The sequence below is a fragment of the Heteronotia binoei genome, chromosome 13 (assembly GCF_032191835.1).
Source record: "Heteronotia binoei isolate CCM8104 ecotype False Entrance Well chromosome 13, APGP_CSIRO_Hbin_v1, whole genome shotgun sequence".
Lineage (NCBI taxonomy): Eukaryota > Metazoa > Chordata > Lepidosauria > Squamata > Gekkonidae > Heteronotia > Heteronotia binoei.
The window spans coordinates 35,779,682-35,794,165 of NC_083235.1; the positions used below are offsets into that span (position 1 = coordinate 35,779,682).

At 46.1% G+C, this 14,484-nt stretch overlaps 1 protein-coding gene across 1 annotated transcript in view; it reads right to left on the minus strand.

Annotated features, from left to right (window-relative positions):
* ERBB3 (erb-b2 receptor tyrosine kinase 3) overlaps positions 1 to 14,484 on the minus strand; it is a 138,772-nt gene that overhangs the window by 52,429 nt on the left and 71,859 nt on the right. The window contains exons 4-5 of the mRNA XM_060252442.1: positions 6,303 to 6,428; positions 3,809 to 3,874 (exon numbers count right to left, since the gene is read on the minus strand). Of these exons, the coding sequence (XP_060108425.1) occupies positions 3,809 to 3,874; positions 6,303 to 6,428 (192 nt within the window). The remainder of the gene's footprint in view (positions 1 to 3,808; positions 3,875 to 6,302; positions 6,429 to 14,484) is intronic.

Sequence of the window (14,484 nt, forward strand, 5' to 3'; positions counted from 1 at the left end):
GCGTATTTAAGTCAAGGACATTTCTTCCTTCCCATGATCATCTTTCCAGCCATATTCCATGCACAAGCCACCTGATATCCCACCCTGTAGTAATTAATCAGGCTTTGCTACCATTCAGTTTTTATTTCAAAAGGAAACTGGTTGGGTGTTGCTGCACTCCGTTTACACCAATGAGGACTTTGCAGATAGCAAGGAAATAAGAAAAGCTTTTTTTAAAAAGGTCAAGAAGTTGTTCCTGGCATGGCAGGATGGCACATGTGTTCATAACTTTTTCGGTTTTCAAAAAAAACTAACACTCTGGTGCTGGGTAACAGCCAAAAAGAGCATTTAGTCACAAGTAAAAGACAGTATGGATTTATGTTGTTCTTCACAAATAAATAATAGAAAGTGGATAATTTTGCCCTCCGTTTTCATCCAACCACATTCCATGTATTAATCATAACTGCACTGGATGTGCTATCTAGGGAAAGAAACACACGTCCCCAGAAAGAAAACGTAGCAATTACTAATGGTGGGAAAACATGATCTCTCTGCAGCACTGGTACTGCCTCAAAGGAAGATGCCTGGATCGTGAGTCACCAAATGAGTAAGAATCACGTGCCTAGATGTGATGGGGGAGACCCATGCACGTTTATACTTATGCCCATCCATTCATATCTAGAGCTGTGGTCTAGCTTTCATTCTTAACAAAAACAAATCAGATGGCTGAGGAGAGCTTAACCCTTCTGTTATTTTCCTTTATGGATTTTTCTCCCACCCTGGCTCCAGCAGAAGAAAAGCACCAAAAGTAACTGCAGCACAGTGAGGTAAGATCTGGAAGGGGGCAGACTTTAGGTCCCCTAACCACATGGTAGGTTGCCAGCCTGCAGGTGGGGCCTGGAGATCTCCCACTTTTACAACTGATCTTCAGCTGGCAGAGATCAGCTCCCCTGGAGAAAATGGCTGATTGGAAGGGTGGGCTTTATGGCATTGCACCATGCTGAGGCCCCTCCCCTCCCCAAACCCTGCCTTCTCCCAGATCCACCTCCAAAATCTCCAGGTATTTTCCAACACAGACCTGGCAACCCTATCACATGATCAGGGCTGGCCCTGCCACTAGGCAAACTAAGTGGTGGGCACTCCTTCCTTGGATGTTTTTAAACAGAGGCTGGATGGCCATCTGACAGCAATGAAGATCCTGTGAATTTAGGGGGAGGTGTTTGTGAGTTTCCTGCTGGGGTTTGGAATAATGGGAGTTGTGCTGGGGGTTGGAATAAATGACCCTGGAGGTCCCTTCCAACTCTATGATTCTATGATTCTAGCTGAGTGTCTAGGGCACTGGCCTTCTGGGGGTGTTGAATTCGGTGCCCCCTCCATGTGACGCAGTGATGTTATCAGTGCAGGGGGAGTGCATCAAAAGTTAGCCTTGCCTTGGATGGCAGACAGTCTAGGTTGGCCCTGCATATGGTCCATTTTGTTTTGTTTTGTGTTTAAATTAAGACTCCCGCACCCCACTCCTGTCTTAGATGTGAACAGGCCAACCCTTGAATGGATTTCCCTTACTGCCACCCCAGTCATATCTAATCCATTCCTAACAGCACCATGCTAAACAGAGTTACACCCTTCTCAGCCCACTGATGTTAGGGATTAAAAAGGGTGTCTAAGTCTGCTTAGGATGGCAGTGTGCTAAACAAACCACTTGTGCATTCATAACAGGCAATGTTTAACAGCAGGGGAAAAGCTACCTTCTCCCTCCCTTACATTTTAGAACCAAGGGACTTTTGGGTGCAGAAGAAGAGAATACTTGATTTCTATCCCACCCTGTACTCTGAATCTCAGAGCAGCTCACAGTCTCCTTTACCTTCCTCCCCCACAACAAACATCCTGTGAGGTAGGTGGAGCTGAGAGAGCTCTCACAGAAGCTGCCCTTTCAAGGACAACTTTGCAAGAGCTATGGCTGACCCAAGGCCATTCCAGCAGCTGCAAGTGGAAAAGTGGGGAATCAAACCTGGTTATTCCAGATAAGTCTGCACACTTAACCACTACACCAAACTGGGTCTCACATTTGGAGGCAGGGGAAACAACAGCACATGACACTGTAACATCACTTCCAAAAGCAATGTCATGGAATCATACAACATGGTAGGAATTCCCTTAACCTCTATGGTTTTTATCAGAGAGACTGGAGATTTCTAGAGCACAGCATGATGCCGCAACACAACTCATTTTGAAGTGATGTCACAGCATTGTGCAATGTCACCTCCCTGGGTTTGCTCCCACTGCTCCACTGAGCAAGGGTAGGGGCCACAGCAGCAGGGGTAGGAGATTGCCATGGCAAGTAAGTCTACATCCAATGCATGTGTGGAGTGAAGGTAGAGTTGCCAAGCTTTTGGTAGGGTCTGGAGTAGGGATGGACATGAACCTCTTCAAAAACCTAACTTCATTATGAACATCACCAGTTCATACCCATCCCTATCCGCACCCCTCCACAGTTTTGGGGGGAGGGTCATGGGGTTCATGTTGAGAAGCGGGTGGGGGAGCTAGAGGGATCACTGAAATGGCTTGCATCCATTTCAGAGATATCTTTTTCTTCCCACTTTGAAGCGTTCCCTTTACATGGCTTTTGCAAGCGGTCACCGGGCATGAGTTAAGTCCAGTCGCTTGGACTTCATTCATGCACAGCAACCACTTGCAAAAGCCATTTGAAGGGAATGGACTTCATTCGCATACAGTGCCCATTTGCAAAAGCCATTTAAAGGGGATGCAGCACTTGAGACTATACTCATGGACTTACTTGTGTGTGGCCCTCACTTGTAAAAGCCATTTAAAGAGAATGTTCTCTTCAAATAGCTTTTGCAAGATATACCCACCCCTTCCATTCTGCTGGCCTCAGGGAAAGGAGGGAGAGAAGATCTCAGATTTCCCCCCAAACTTCATGAACTGAACCAGTTTGGTAAACAGGGAGGTTTGAGGTTCGTGATTTGTGTGACCTCACGAACCACAAATTGGAACAAAGCTCATTTTCCCCAGTTCGTGCCCATTCCGAGCCTGCAGTTTTCCTGGAATTACAAACTATCTCCAGACAACAGCGATCCGTTTCACTGGAGGAAATGGCAGCTTCAGAGAACAGACTCGGTGGCCTCATGGCCCCAGTGAGCTCCCCCTCCACAAGGACTACCCCCAAATCTCCAGGAATTTTCCCGGCCAGAGTGGGCAACCCTAAGAACATTATAACCAAATTAATGATTCTGAGTGAATGAGTAAAACCATTGGAATATTTCCAGGTGGGCAGCCGCGTTGGTCTGAAGCAGTAGAACAAAGTAGAAGTCCAGTAGCACCTTTAAGACCAACCAAGTTTTATTCAGAATGTAAGCTTTCGTACCCCATTCCATTGTCTGATGAAGTATGCATGCATACAAAAGTTTATATTCTGAATAAAACTTGGTTGGTCTTAAAGGTGCTACTGGACTCCTACGTTGGGATACTGTGAACAAAGCTCTTGAATCTTGGGAAAATCTTTGAGGTTCTGATATAGTCTTATTTACAGCACAAACAATTCAACTCTTGTGCCTCAGTTTTTTCCCTTTGGAGTGCTTCCCGCTCTCCTGACCTCTGAACTAGCACTTTGGCTAATAAAGAGGTAGTTACTTATTAACACAGTACAGTATCTAATCTAGCCATACAGATAGAACCACTAAAACTGGTACCACCCTCTTTCTGAATTCAAGCCCCTCATTACATGCCAAATGAAAGGTGACTCAGGCCCTTCTGAACTCTTCCTGGCACCTTTTGACTCCTAGACCTCACTCAGGATCACTGTGATACTCACGTTTTTGGCAGTCATCAGGACTGGGACCCCAGCAATGCCCATTGCAGCTCTCATGGCATGGAGGGCCTATAAAAAAAGAACACTGTATTAGCCGTTGAAGGCAGCCCTAATGAGCACACTGAGGCACAGAAAGCTTTCCATACATAAGACATTTCTTCTGCTGTGATCTTCTTACTTCTTAAAATGTCTCTTAAGCATGTAAATGCCATTTTAGAATGGCTACATTAGGGGTTCCCAGCACAGTTCCTGTGGGCACCATGACACCTGCCAACACCTTTCCTGGTGCCCACCAAGTGTTTTTAGAAAGTGGGTGGGACATGGTGTCGGAATTCCAAAGGTGCCCAAAGGCTCAAAAAGGTTGTGGATGCCTATTGGTTGATTTGAGTTTTTGTGACCTAGTGGATTGAATGCTGGATGCTGAAGTCCTGGGTTCTAATCCCTTCACAACTATGAAATTTTCTGACTAGCCAAGGGGAAGACATCCCTCCACTTAAGGTGATCTACCTGACATCAACACGAACCCATGCCTTTTCCACTGTAGCTTCCACTTTGTGGAACAAGGTCCCTGAGGAGGTGATGGGAACACTCTCATTAGAAATCTTCAGGAGGCTCTGCGAGGCCATTTTACTTGCCAGTGCTTTTAACAGAATATAAACTCAAGACATCTTTAGGGGAGAGGATATCTGAGATTTTACTCTGTATTCCGTGTTTTAACTTTGATTTGTTAGCTGCCTTGAATCACAAGGAAAAGTGTGATAGAAATATTTTAATAAGTAAATAATTCATCTTGCCAGCCCAGTCTACTTCGCAGGGTTGTTGTGTGGTTTAAACTGAATAATTCCATGAATGCTGCCCTCAGTATTCTGAAGAATGGGTGCAATTGAATAAAATACTGTAGAGTTTGTTTCATTTCTTTCCAGTTAGAAACCAAAATGGCTTCCATCATTCTCCTCTCCTCTATTTTATCCTCACAACATCCTGTGAGCCTGGTTAGGCTGAGAGTGTGTAACTGGCCAAAAGTCACCCAGGAAGCTTTGATAGCAGAGTGGGGATTTGACCTTAGGTCTCCCAGATCTCAGACTGACACTCTTAGCTACTCTACCACATTCATCTCCAGTGTGACATTAAGCTTTGAAATCCATACCACTCCCTATAAGAGCTGATGTAGCATAGTGGGTAAAAGAATGAACTGTAGTCTGGAAGGCTGCTGGGTTCAGATCTCCTCTTGGCCACTCTTGCTCAGCTTCTGTTTGCCATATGAGGATAACAACACTGGCCCACTTTACAGGGTTGTTGTACAGATTACTATGGTTATGCAGATTTATCAAGCAGGGGGAGGTAGAATGGTTTTCTACCACCATTGTTACAAAGGGAAATGAAGTCCAATGGTCACAGTAGAAGGACAAAGAAAGGACTACAAAGAAGTACAGTGATTCCATTTCCTGGCAAAATATGAGCCCTGGTTGGGAGGACAATGGATGAAAATGAGAATATTTAACTCAAAGAATATGAGTCACCTGCCATTTCTTCCTCCAGAGACCCAGCCCTCCAAGAAGTTCCTGTCTTGAAAATGTACAAGACAAACAACAAATACTAGAATCTGTGGTAAGAGTCACATCTAGTGAGGAGAGGAGGGACAGCAACAAAGGAGTTTGAACTTCTAACATTTCCTAACAGCTCTAACATGATTAGTACAAGACCAAGAATTCCCAGCTGCCACTACAACAGTAATCTCTGAAGTGCTGTCCACCAATGGGTTTCAATTTGCTTCTTCCCCAAAAACAAAGACCATGCCCTGAGTTTTCTTCACTTCTCTAGAGCAGGAATCCAAGAGAGAACACCCATTCAGAAGCAGCTGCCTCCATCAGAGGAGCATTCTTGGATGGCAACCTTCCCATGTTTTGTGATTGGCCCCAGCAACCCTCATTGCAGCCATTTTGTGGTGGCAACCGCTCAAAATTCCCCAAGTGCCCACAGGCTCAACAAGGTTGAGGCCCAGGAACCAGAGAGTGACAGAAAACATAAAATGGAGGTTCTTGAGGAGGAGCTCACTGAAAGGGAGAAGAGATAAAGATGGGAAGGGCATATATAGCCACGTTCAATTTTTCCATGCGGGCAAAGGAACTGTCTCCAAAACAAAATCCACAGCACAGCCCTAAAAGCTTAAACCTGTGGGAGAGAACAGGTCCTTTTAAGCCTATTGTGCTCTGAAAGATGAGTATTAAGGTTGCCAACTTTCAAGTGGGGCCTGGGGATCTCCTGGGAATTACAACTAATCTCCAGACCATGAAGATCAGATCCCTTGGAGAAAATAACTGCTCTGATGGGTTCATTCTATGACATTATACACAGCTGAGGTTTCTCCCTTCTCCAAACCTCACTCTCCCCAGTCTCCACCCCCAAATCCTCAGGACCCAGAGTTGGCAACCCTATCAGTATTATAGCCATCCAAGTACATGCACACCCACACCCCCTGCTGTCTGTTTGTACTTACAGTTGTCCCCATTGTCAATGACCACTGGCTTAAAATTTGGGTCTCGTATGATATCTCCCCAGTTGATTGTATCCACATGGCACAGCTGCTTGTTCCTCCCAATGTAGACACCCCCAGAAAGGATTTCTGAAAAGCAAAAAGGACAGCTCTGATTACTTTCCTTTTGTGAGACAAAGAGATCCCAAGTGTGAGGAAAAGCTGAGATATCTGAGCCACAAAATCATGCATCTGAAGAAGTGGGCAGTGGCTCATGAAAGCTTCTGCTGCAATTCATTTATACTGAATCTGACCAATGGCCCATCAAAGTCAGTACTGTCTTCTCAGACTGGAAGGAGCTCTCCAGGGTCTCAGGCAGAGGTTTCTTACTAACTGGAGATGCCAAGGCTTGAACTTGGGATTTTCAGTATGCTATGTTATTGAGCCACCGACCCCGTCATTAGCCACAACAGTATCACAAAATACCCTTTTAAAAACTGCAAAGTTCTTGTTTTCATGTCTTTGTGTGGAACTATGAGAAGTAACAGCTATATATTCCTTTCAAAGACTGATGAACTCTCTCCCAGAGAACTGATGTATATCCCTCCCCATCTCAAATTTGCCCTTTTTGGGCAAAATTATAGAGAGGGCTGTGGCGTTGCAGTTACAGGATTTTCTGGAAGACGCTTCCACCTTGGACCCATGCCAGTCCGGCTTTCGCCCGGGCCATGGGACGGAAACAGTCTTGGTCGCCCTCATAGATGACCTCCGGCGGCAACTGGATCGGGGCGGCTCAGCGGTATTGCTGCTGCTCGACCTGTCGGCGGCGTTCGACATGGTCGACCACCGGCTGCTGACCCGCTGCCTCGCCGACGCAGGAATTCGGGGGCTAGCCTTACAATGGCTCTCCTCCTTCCTTGAAAATCGGGGACAAAGGGTGGCAATTGGGGGGAAGCTGTCTCAGAGACACCCGCTTCATTGTGGGGTGCCTCAGGGGGCAGTTCTCTCCCCGACATTGTTTAACATCTTTATGCGCCCCCTTGCCCAGCTTGCCCGGAGGTATGGGCTTGGTTGTCATCAGTACGCTGATGATACCCAGCTCTATCTATTGATGGAAGGCCGGACTGGTGATGTCCCTACAAATTTGGACCGGGCGTTACAGGCCGTGGCTGACTGGCTCAGGCTGAGCGGGCTGAAGTTGAATCCAACGAAGACTGAGGTCCTTTGCGTGGGTCGGGACGGACCGGGGGGGGAGATTACTCTGCCAGCTTTTGACGGTGCGCCACTGACACCAGTGCGCAGGGTCAAGAGCCTGGGGGTGCTACTGGAATCCTCGCTATCAATGGAGGCCCAGATAGCTACCACCGCAAGATCCGCCTTCTTCTATCTCAAGAGGGCGAGGCAGTTGGCTCCCTTCCTGGAACGCGACGACCTAGCAACTGTGATCCACGCAACGGTCACCTCAAGACTAGACTACTGCAATGCCCTCTACATGGGGCTGCCCTTGTGCCGAACGCGAAGACTTCAGGTAGTGCAGAACGCAGCGGCCAGGCTGTTGATGGGACTACCTAGGTGGGAACATGTGCGGCCGGTGCTGCGGGATCTGCATTGGCTACCGGTCGTCTACCGCGTTCGGTATAAGGTGCTGGTTATTACCTTTAAAGCCCTATATGGCCGAGGACCTGCCTACCTCAGGGACCGCCTCTCCCCATATATCCCCAGGAGAGCGTTAAGATCTAGCTCCCAAAACCTCCTACAAATCCCTGGGCCAAGAGAGGCTAGAATGAAGATAACTCGGGAGCAAGCCTTCTCATTAGTGGCCCCGCGCTGGTGGAATCAACTCCCAGAGGGGGTGCGAGCCCTGCGGGACCTGAACCAGTTCCGCAGGGCTTGCAAAACCTCTCTTTTCCAACTCGCATTTGAATTAGGACCAGACTAACTTGATAAAATCATTCTAACTCTAGCCATCTTATGTTGTAACTGAAGCTGATAATATGTAATTGTGACACCAGAAATTATAGCACCTATTTTTATGTATTTTAATCTATATATGTAATTGTATTGTATTCATAATGTTTATCTGCTTTTAATTGAATCATGACGTAGTCATGTCTGTGAGCCGCCCTGAGCCCGCCTTTTGGTGGGGGAGGGCGGGATATAAAAATAAAATTTATTTATTTATTTATTTATTTATATTTCCTGGATAGCCCAGCTAGCCCAGTCTTGTCAGATCTTGGAAGCTAAGCAAGGTCGACCCTAGATAGTATTTGTTGGAGATCTTCATGGAATACGTGGGTTGTGATGTGAAGGCAGGCAATGGCAAACCACCTCTGAATGTCTCTTGCCATGAAACCCTCACAGGGTCACCATAACTCATCTGTAACTTGATGGCACTCTTCACCACCATCTCCCCACCACAAGGTTGCCACCACATTTAACCTCTTATCCATTCCATCTCAACCCACGCAGATGCTAACTTTCTTTCCTTTCTCATTCAACTGCCATTTCTGTGCCTTTCTCATGTAACCTCCTCCTTTAAAATTCTCAACACATTTCTGCAAAGTCTGTCAACAGGAATATCGAACCTGCTCTATGAGCAGACTGCTCAGCAGTTGGAGTTAGAAGGACTTGCAAGTCTTCACCAGCAGAGGGCTTTTCTCATGGACTCATGGGGCCATGGCTGGGAGCCCCATTGAATTATCTGTGTCTTAAGGTCATGCCTCATAACCCTCTTCAAGCATGGAAGAAGCCCAGGGACAATGTCAGCACCTATGAATGGCAGACAACAGGAAGCTTCTAGATTGGGCAGGCCAGAGATAGACACTAGAAACAGAATTGTTTGCACTTGCATGGTCAACACAGTAGTATCTTCTCCTGCTGCATTTCCAACCCTGATTGCAGCCTCCACTCCAAGCAACCAACCTCAAGTACCCTGGTGACTGGAAAATACTCTTTCTAAATCTAGTGTTGCAAACCTCAGGGTGCGACCTAAAGTTCTCTCAGAATAACAACTGATCAGTTCCCTAGCAGGAACCATAGAGTCTTGGAGAATTGGAAGTCCTAGATGGGCTACAAAGAGTGAGTGCTGTATGCCTTCCATTTCTTGTATCATATTTAAAGAGACTTTATGGTATACTATGGAGAAACTGACAGTCACTTGTAAAGACACTAAAGGCTAGAAGCTGGTTCAGGGATAGAGAGGACAAGACTGGTTTTGGCTGGCGTCCTCCTTTGGGTCTTATCTCGTTAACATTTAGAAAAATCCATGAGGTTTTTGGGGGGTTGAGAGGCAGGAGATTTTGTAGGGCTGACAAAGCATACCCCAGATTTTCACGGCACCACCATTCTTGCTACTCTGCTGTCCCTAGGGCTCTTTCCTTACCTATTTTTTTATTACTAATTGTCAGTCCTTAACTTCTTCCCACAGCTCTGCCTTATCAACAGAAAGCAGGCTGGAAATCCTCTGGGCAAGGAACAGAGAGCTTCTGCATTCCAGTACTGTATTTAGCACACCACTAATGGCATGAAACACATTATAGGACTAGTGACCGAGATGCCAAAGGCGCATTCATGCGGCGGGGGATGTCGCTCAGGTAATTCCGAAAACCCATTTCTCCCCAGCCAGGGTTTGTTCTGTCAGCCAGCAGAAAGATCAAGCGATGGGAAAGCTGATAGACAGGTGTTGTCTTTTGGTGCCACTACAGTGCAACAACAACAACACTAGCCAAACAGGCTGGTTGGGGCAGGAACCTTAAACATGCTCAGGCCTGACTTGCTGCTGGTTGCCTGCCTCTCTTTTTGCTCCACTGACATGATCCTCAGGAACTCCAGTCTGCACCCATCCTCCAGGGCTGCCTGCCACTCATCATTCAGGAAGACTTCAGCCTCAATCGTGTGGTAGTGCTAGACTGAAGGACAATATTATGTATGTAAAGAATGCAGGTAAAGGGATACAGGATTGTGCCCACTGACCTCACTCTCAAGCTCCACACATTCAGCAGAAAGTCTGCTCAGAGCTACCATGCATCATTATAAATATCCATAAAGATGGGAATGCAGGGCCCTCCATTTCGTATGCAGAACATATGCATGTAGATTTGCACAGGTCCAAGGTTTTCTGTGGATCTTCTGCTGAATCACAAAGGTTGGAGGAAAGGCTAGCAGGTGCAGTCCCCCTTCCTCTTTACATAATTTTACCATATACACAAAAACAACTGAATGTCCTAGCAAGGCTAGCTAGGGTTGCCAACAACTAGGGTTCCCAAGTCCCCTGTGACCTCCGGAGGGGGACTATTTCCATGCACACATAGTATGCATGGCGCAATGACATCACTCGTAAGTGACATCATCACACCAGTGATGCCGTGTGCTGGCTGTTCTGGGAGCTTCTGGGAAAACACTATGGTACCATAGAGTTTTCCTCCCAAATTGCTAGAGCATCCAGAAAAAACAGAGTTTTTTCAGAAGCTCCTGGAGCAGACAGCGCGCAACATTGTCAGCGTGATGACATCACTTAAGAGTGACGTCATTGCGCCGGCGCTGTTGGGAGGAGATCCCCCTGCTGGTCCACTGCGGGCCAGCGGGTTGAGGTCCCCCAAAGCAGGAGAACCCCTACCCTGCCTGGGAGCTTGGCAGCCCTGCCAACAACCAGGTGAGGCCCGGAGTTCTCCTGGACTTACAACTGATCACCAAACTACAGAGATCAATTCCACTTAAGGAAATGCCAGTTTTGGAGGGTGGACTCTATGGAACCAAATAACCTCCAGGTGGAGCCTGGAGAGCCCCCCAAATTATAAGTGATCTTCAACTGACAGAAATAAGCTGCCCTGGAAGAAATGGCAGCTCTGGAGAGGACAACTCTATAGCTGTATACTCTGCAGAGGTCCCTTCCCTGGCTCCATTCCCAAATATCCAGGAATTTTCCAACCTGAAGTTGGCAACACTACCCTCCTAACATTCTTCTTTCTATAAACTCCACTTCCAGCTTTCCAGGCATTTCCCAAGCCACTCACCATCTATGGGCCCATGAACAAAACTGGATTTGGGCCCGAGTTTGGCCTTGCTCTAATGTAAGAGTGAAAGGTATCAGAGGCATCAGAATGAGACTTGAACTGAAATGCCTCCCAGCTGAGGTCTGGTACTTGTACAAAGCAAGCCTCAGCACCAGCAGCTACAGCATGTATAACAGCAGGGGCTCCTGTGTTTCTTTTCTGATCTGCAATCACCTGACAAGCACAGATCGAAAGAGCCAATCATACAGCTTCAGGCCTCATAAAGCTGATTCTTCAATATGATCAATTTGCCAGTCTGACTTTGGTGCCTGCCTAGCTTCAGGGCTTTTTTTTTTTTTAGCAGGAACACACAGGAGCACAATTCCAGCTAGCTTGGCATCAGGGGTGTGTGGCCTAATATGCAAATGAGTTCCTGCTGGGCCTTTTCTTTTTAAAAAAGCCTTGCCTAGCTCTGTGCTTCCTGGCTCTGATCTCAAATCTTGCTTTATGCCATTGGCTGGATGCCTAGAATCCCAACATCTAGATTCAAACTCCCTCACCCCAAAGAACTTGGCGGGAAAAGATGGTTCGCATCACATACCTACCAAACAACTGATCGGCAGTATTGTTCACTTGTTCAGAGAGAAGGAGGGGAAGGAAAGGAGAGGAACTGGATTCAATCTCCCCTGATGGACAGCGATATCAGGGCTAGCCTCACCTAGCATCTCTTAGGGGATACTTGTAACTGCAATTTAGGCTGCGGGAAGCCTCCTGAAATGTGTTTCCAAAACAAAGTTGGAGTTTATCCGCTTCAAATTCCAGAAGCCAGATTAAACTCCGTAAGAAAGGTTGTACCTTCCCAGGTACCACCCCAGAGCTCTGGAAGCCTTTCTATATGGGCTGTTTGTTTAGCTCCACTCCCTTGCGACAATCTGCAAACACATTTTTTCCTGTGGGTTTTGAGAATTAGTTCTTATGTTTTATGTTATCTGGGTTTTAAAAAAAAAACTTTTAATGGGTTTTTAAACACTTGCTTTGTTTGTTTTTTTGCTGGTTTGACCTCATGCTATTTTAATGTTTTGTAACCAACTTTATTATGCACCATTTTTGAAAGCATAGCTGAATAAGGGTATAGCATCCTATAAATAAAATAAATCCTTTAAGCAATAGTGCTCAGGGTGTGTGAGAGGAGGTCAGTCTGACTAAAGTAGGTTGTGCACAAATAAGTCTTGTTGGGGGGGGGGGAGTTGTAGAAAAAGCCCAGCAGGAACTGATTTGCATATTAGACCACACACCCCGATGCCAAACCAGCTGGAACTGTGTTCCTGCTCAAAAAAAAAAAAAAAAGCCCTGAGTCTTGCCAGATCCAGGTTGGGAAACTCCTGGAGATTGGTGGGTGAAACCCGGGGAGGGCAGAGTCTTCAGTGGGATACAATGCCATAGATTTTGGCCTCTGTATCAGAAGGCTGGCAGCTCTACTCCAAGGTTACAACTGCATGAAGCTTGTTCCGGGTACCCAGTGTGCTTTTGGAGTGCACTGAATCCCTTTGGAGCCCTCGAAGACTTTTCCTCTGCTAATCCCACTCTCTCCACTGAAGCTGGATTTGACCTTGAAACAGAGCCCCACCCCACACTGTTTACAAGCCTCTGCCCTGTCCTGCAACTTCAGAGGCTGCCAATTAAAGCGCAGGATGATATGACGGCCCATAAATCTGCTTCTTGGAACTGTGATAAAGTGGCAGTTAGACAAATCGTGAGGTCTGCTTGGCTAAGAAGACCCATAAATTCTTTCTGTTGATTGGACTTTCACCCACAAATCTCCAGATCAAAGAGAAAAGATGTTCTCTCTGATATAGAAGCAACAGAAGGAACAGAACTGTAAAAGGCCATTTGGAATCAATGGCCTTGCTCTAAATTTGTCACATGGGGCTTTTTTTGTTGAAAAAGTCCAGCATGAATTAATTTGCATATTAGGCTACACCCCCTGATGCCAAGCCAGCCGAAGCTGCATTCCTGCTCAAAAAAAGCCCTGTTCTCACATATGGTTTGGGAGGACAAAAGCAGATTATGAAAAAGATGAGGGGATATTTTGATGTCATAATGTTATTGTAAGATTGTATTATTAGATCATCTATGACCAAGTGACAGATGAACAAATCTGATTTGTGTTATTGTTGAGACATCTTTTTTTTTTTACAACTGTCATTCTGAATAGCCTTAGCCTCCCCTCTCTGAGATGCTGCGGACTGTTCTAGCTGAATAATGGAATGTCCCCTTCTAATTTTGTGACACTGAAAGCTCCCTCTTGTGTGTATTCTACAGTACATAGAATCATAGAGTTGGAAGTACCTCCAGGGTCATCGAGTCCCACCCCCTGCACATGCAGGAAAATCACAAGTTCCTCCCCCTGCCCTCCTTCTCATTACCTGCCCAAGTTCACAGAATCAGCATTGCTGTCAGATGGCCATCTAGCCTCTGCTTAAAAACTTCCAAAGAAGGAGAGCCCACCTCTTTGCGAGGAAGCTGTTCCACTAAGGAACTGCTCTAACTGTTAGGAAGTTCTTCCTAATGTTTGGCAAAAAACTCTTTTGATTTAATTTCAACCTGTTGGTTCTGGTCTAACCTTCTGAGGTAACAGAAAACAATTCTGCACCCTCCTCTATATGACAGCCCTTCAAGTACTTGAAGCTGGTGATCATATCACCTCTCAGTTGTCTCCTCTCCAGGCAAAACATATCCAGTTCCTTCAACCTTTCCTCATAAACATATCCAATTCCTTCAACCTTTCCTCATACGACTTGATCTCCAGACCACTCACCATTTTCGTTGCCCTCTTCTGGACATGTTCCAGCTTGTCTATCTCCTTCCCAGAACTGAACACAATACTCTAGGTGAGGTCTTACCAGAGCAGAGTAAAACGATACCATCACTTTGTGTGATCTAGAAACTATATGTCTGTTGATACAGCTCAAAATTACATTGCCCTTTTAAGTTACAAATAAGTTCTGTACAAATAAACACAACCACATGGAATTTTGTATTGGATTCAGAATCCTTATGAATCCAAGGCTTCCAGCGGGCCACAATGTCAGCCTTCTGGCTATTTGTCACATGATGACAATGCCAACCAATCCCCAACACCCAGTTTAATCAGCATTTCTCAATCAGATGTATTTTTAACAAAGTGGTGACCTTCAGAGGAACTACAGACATAC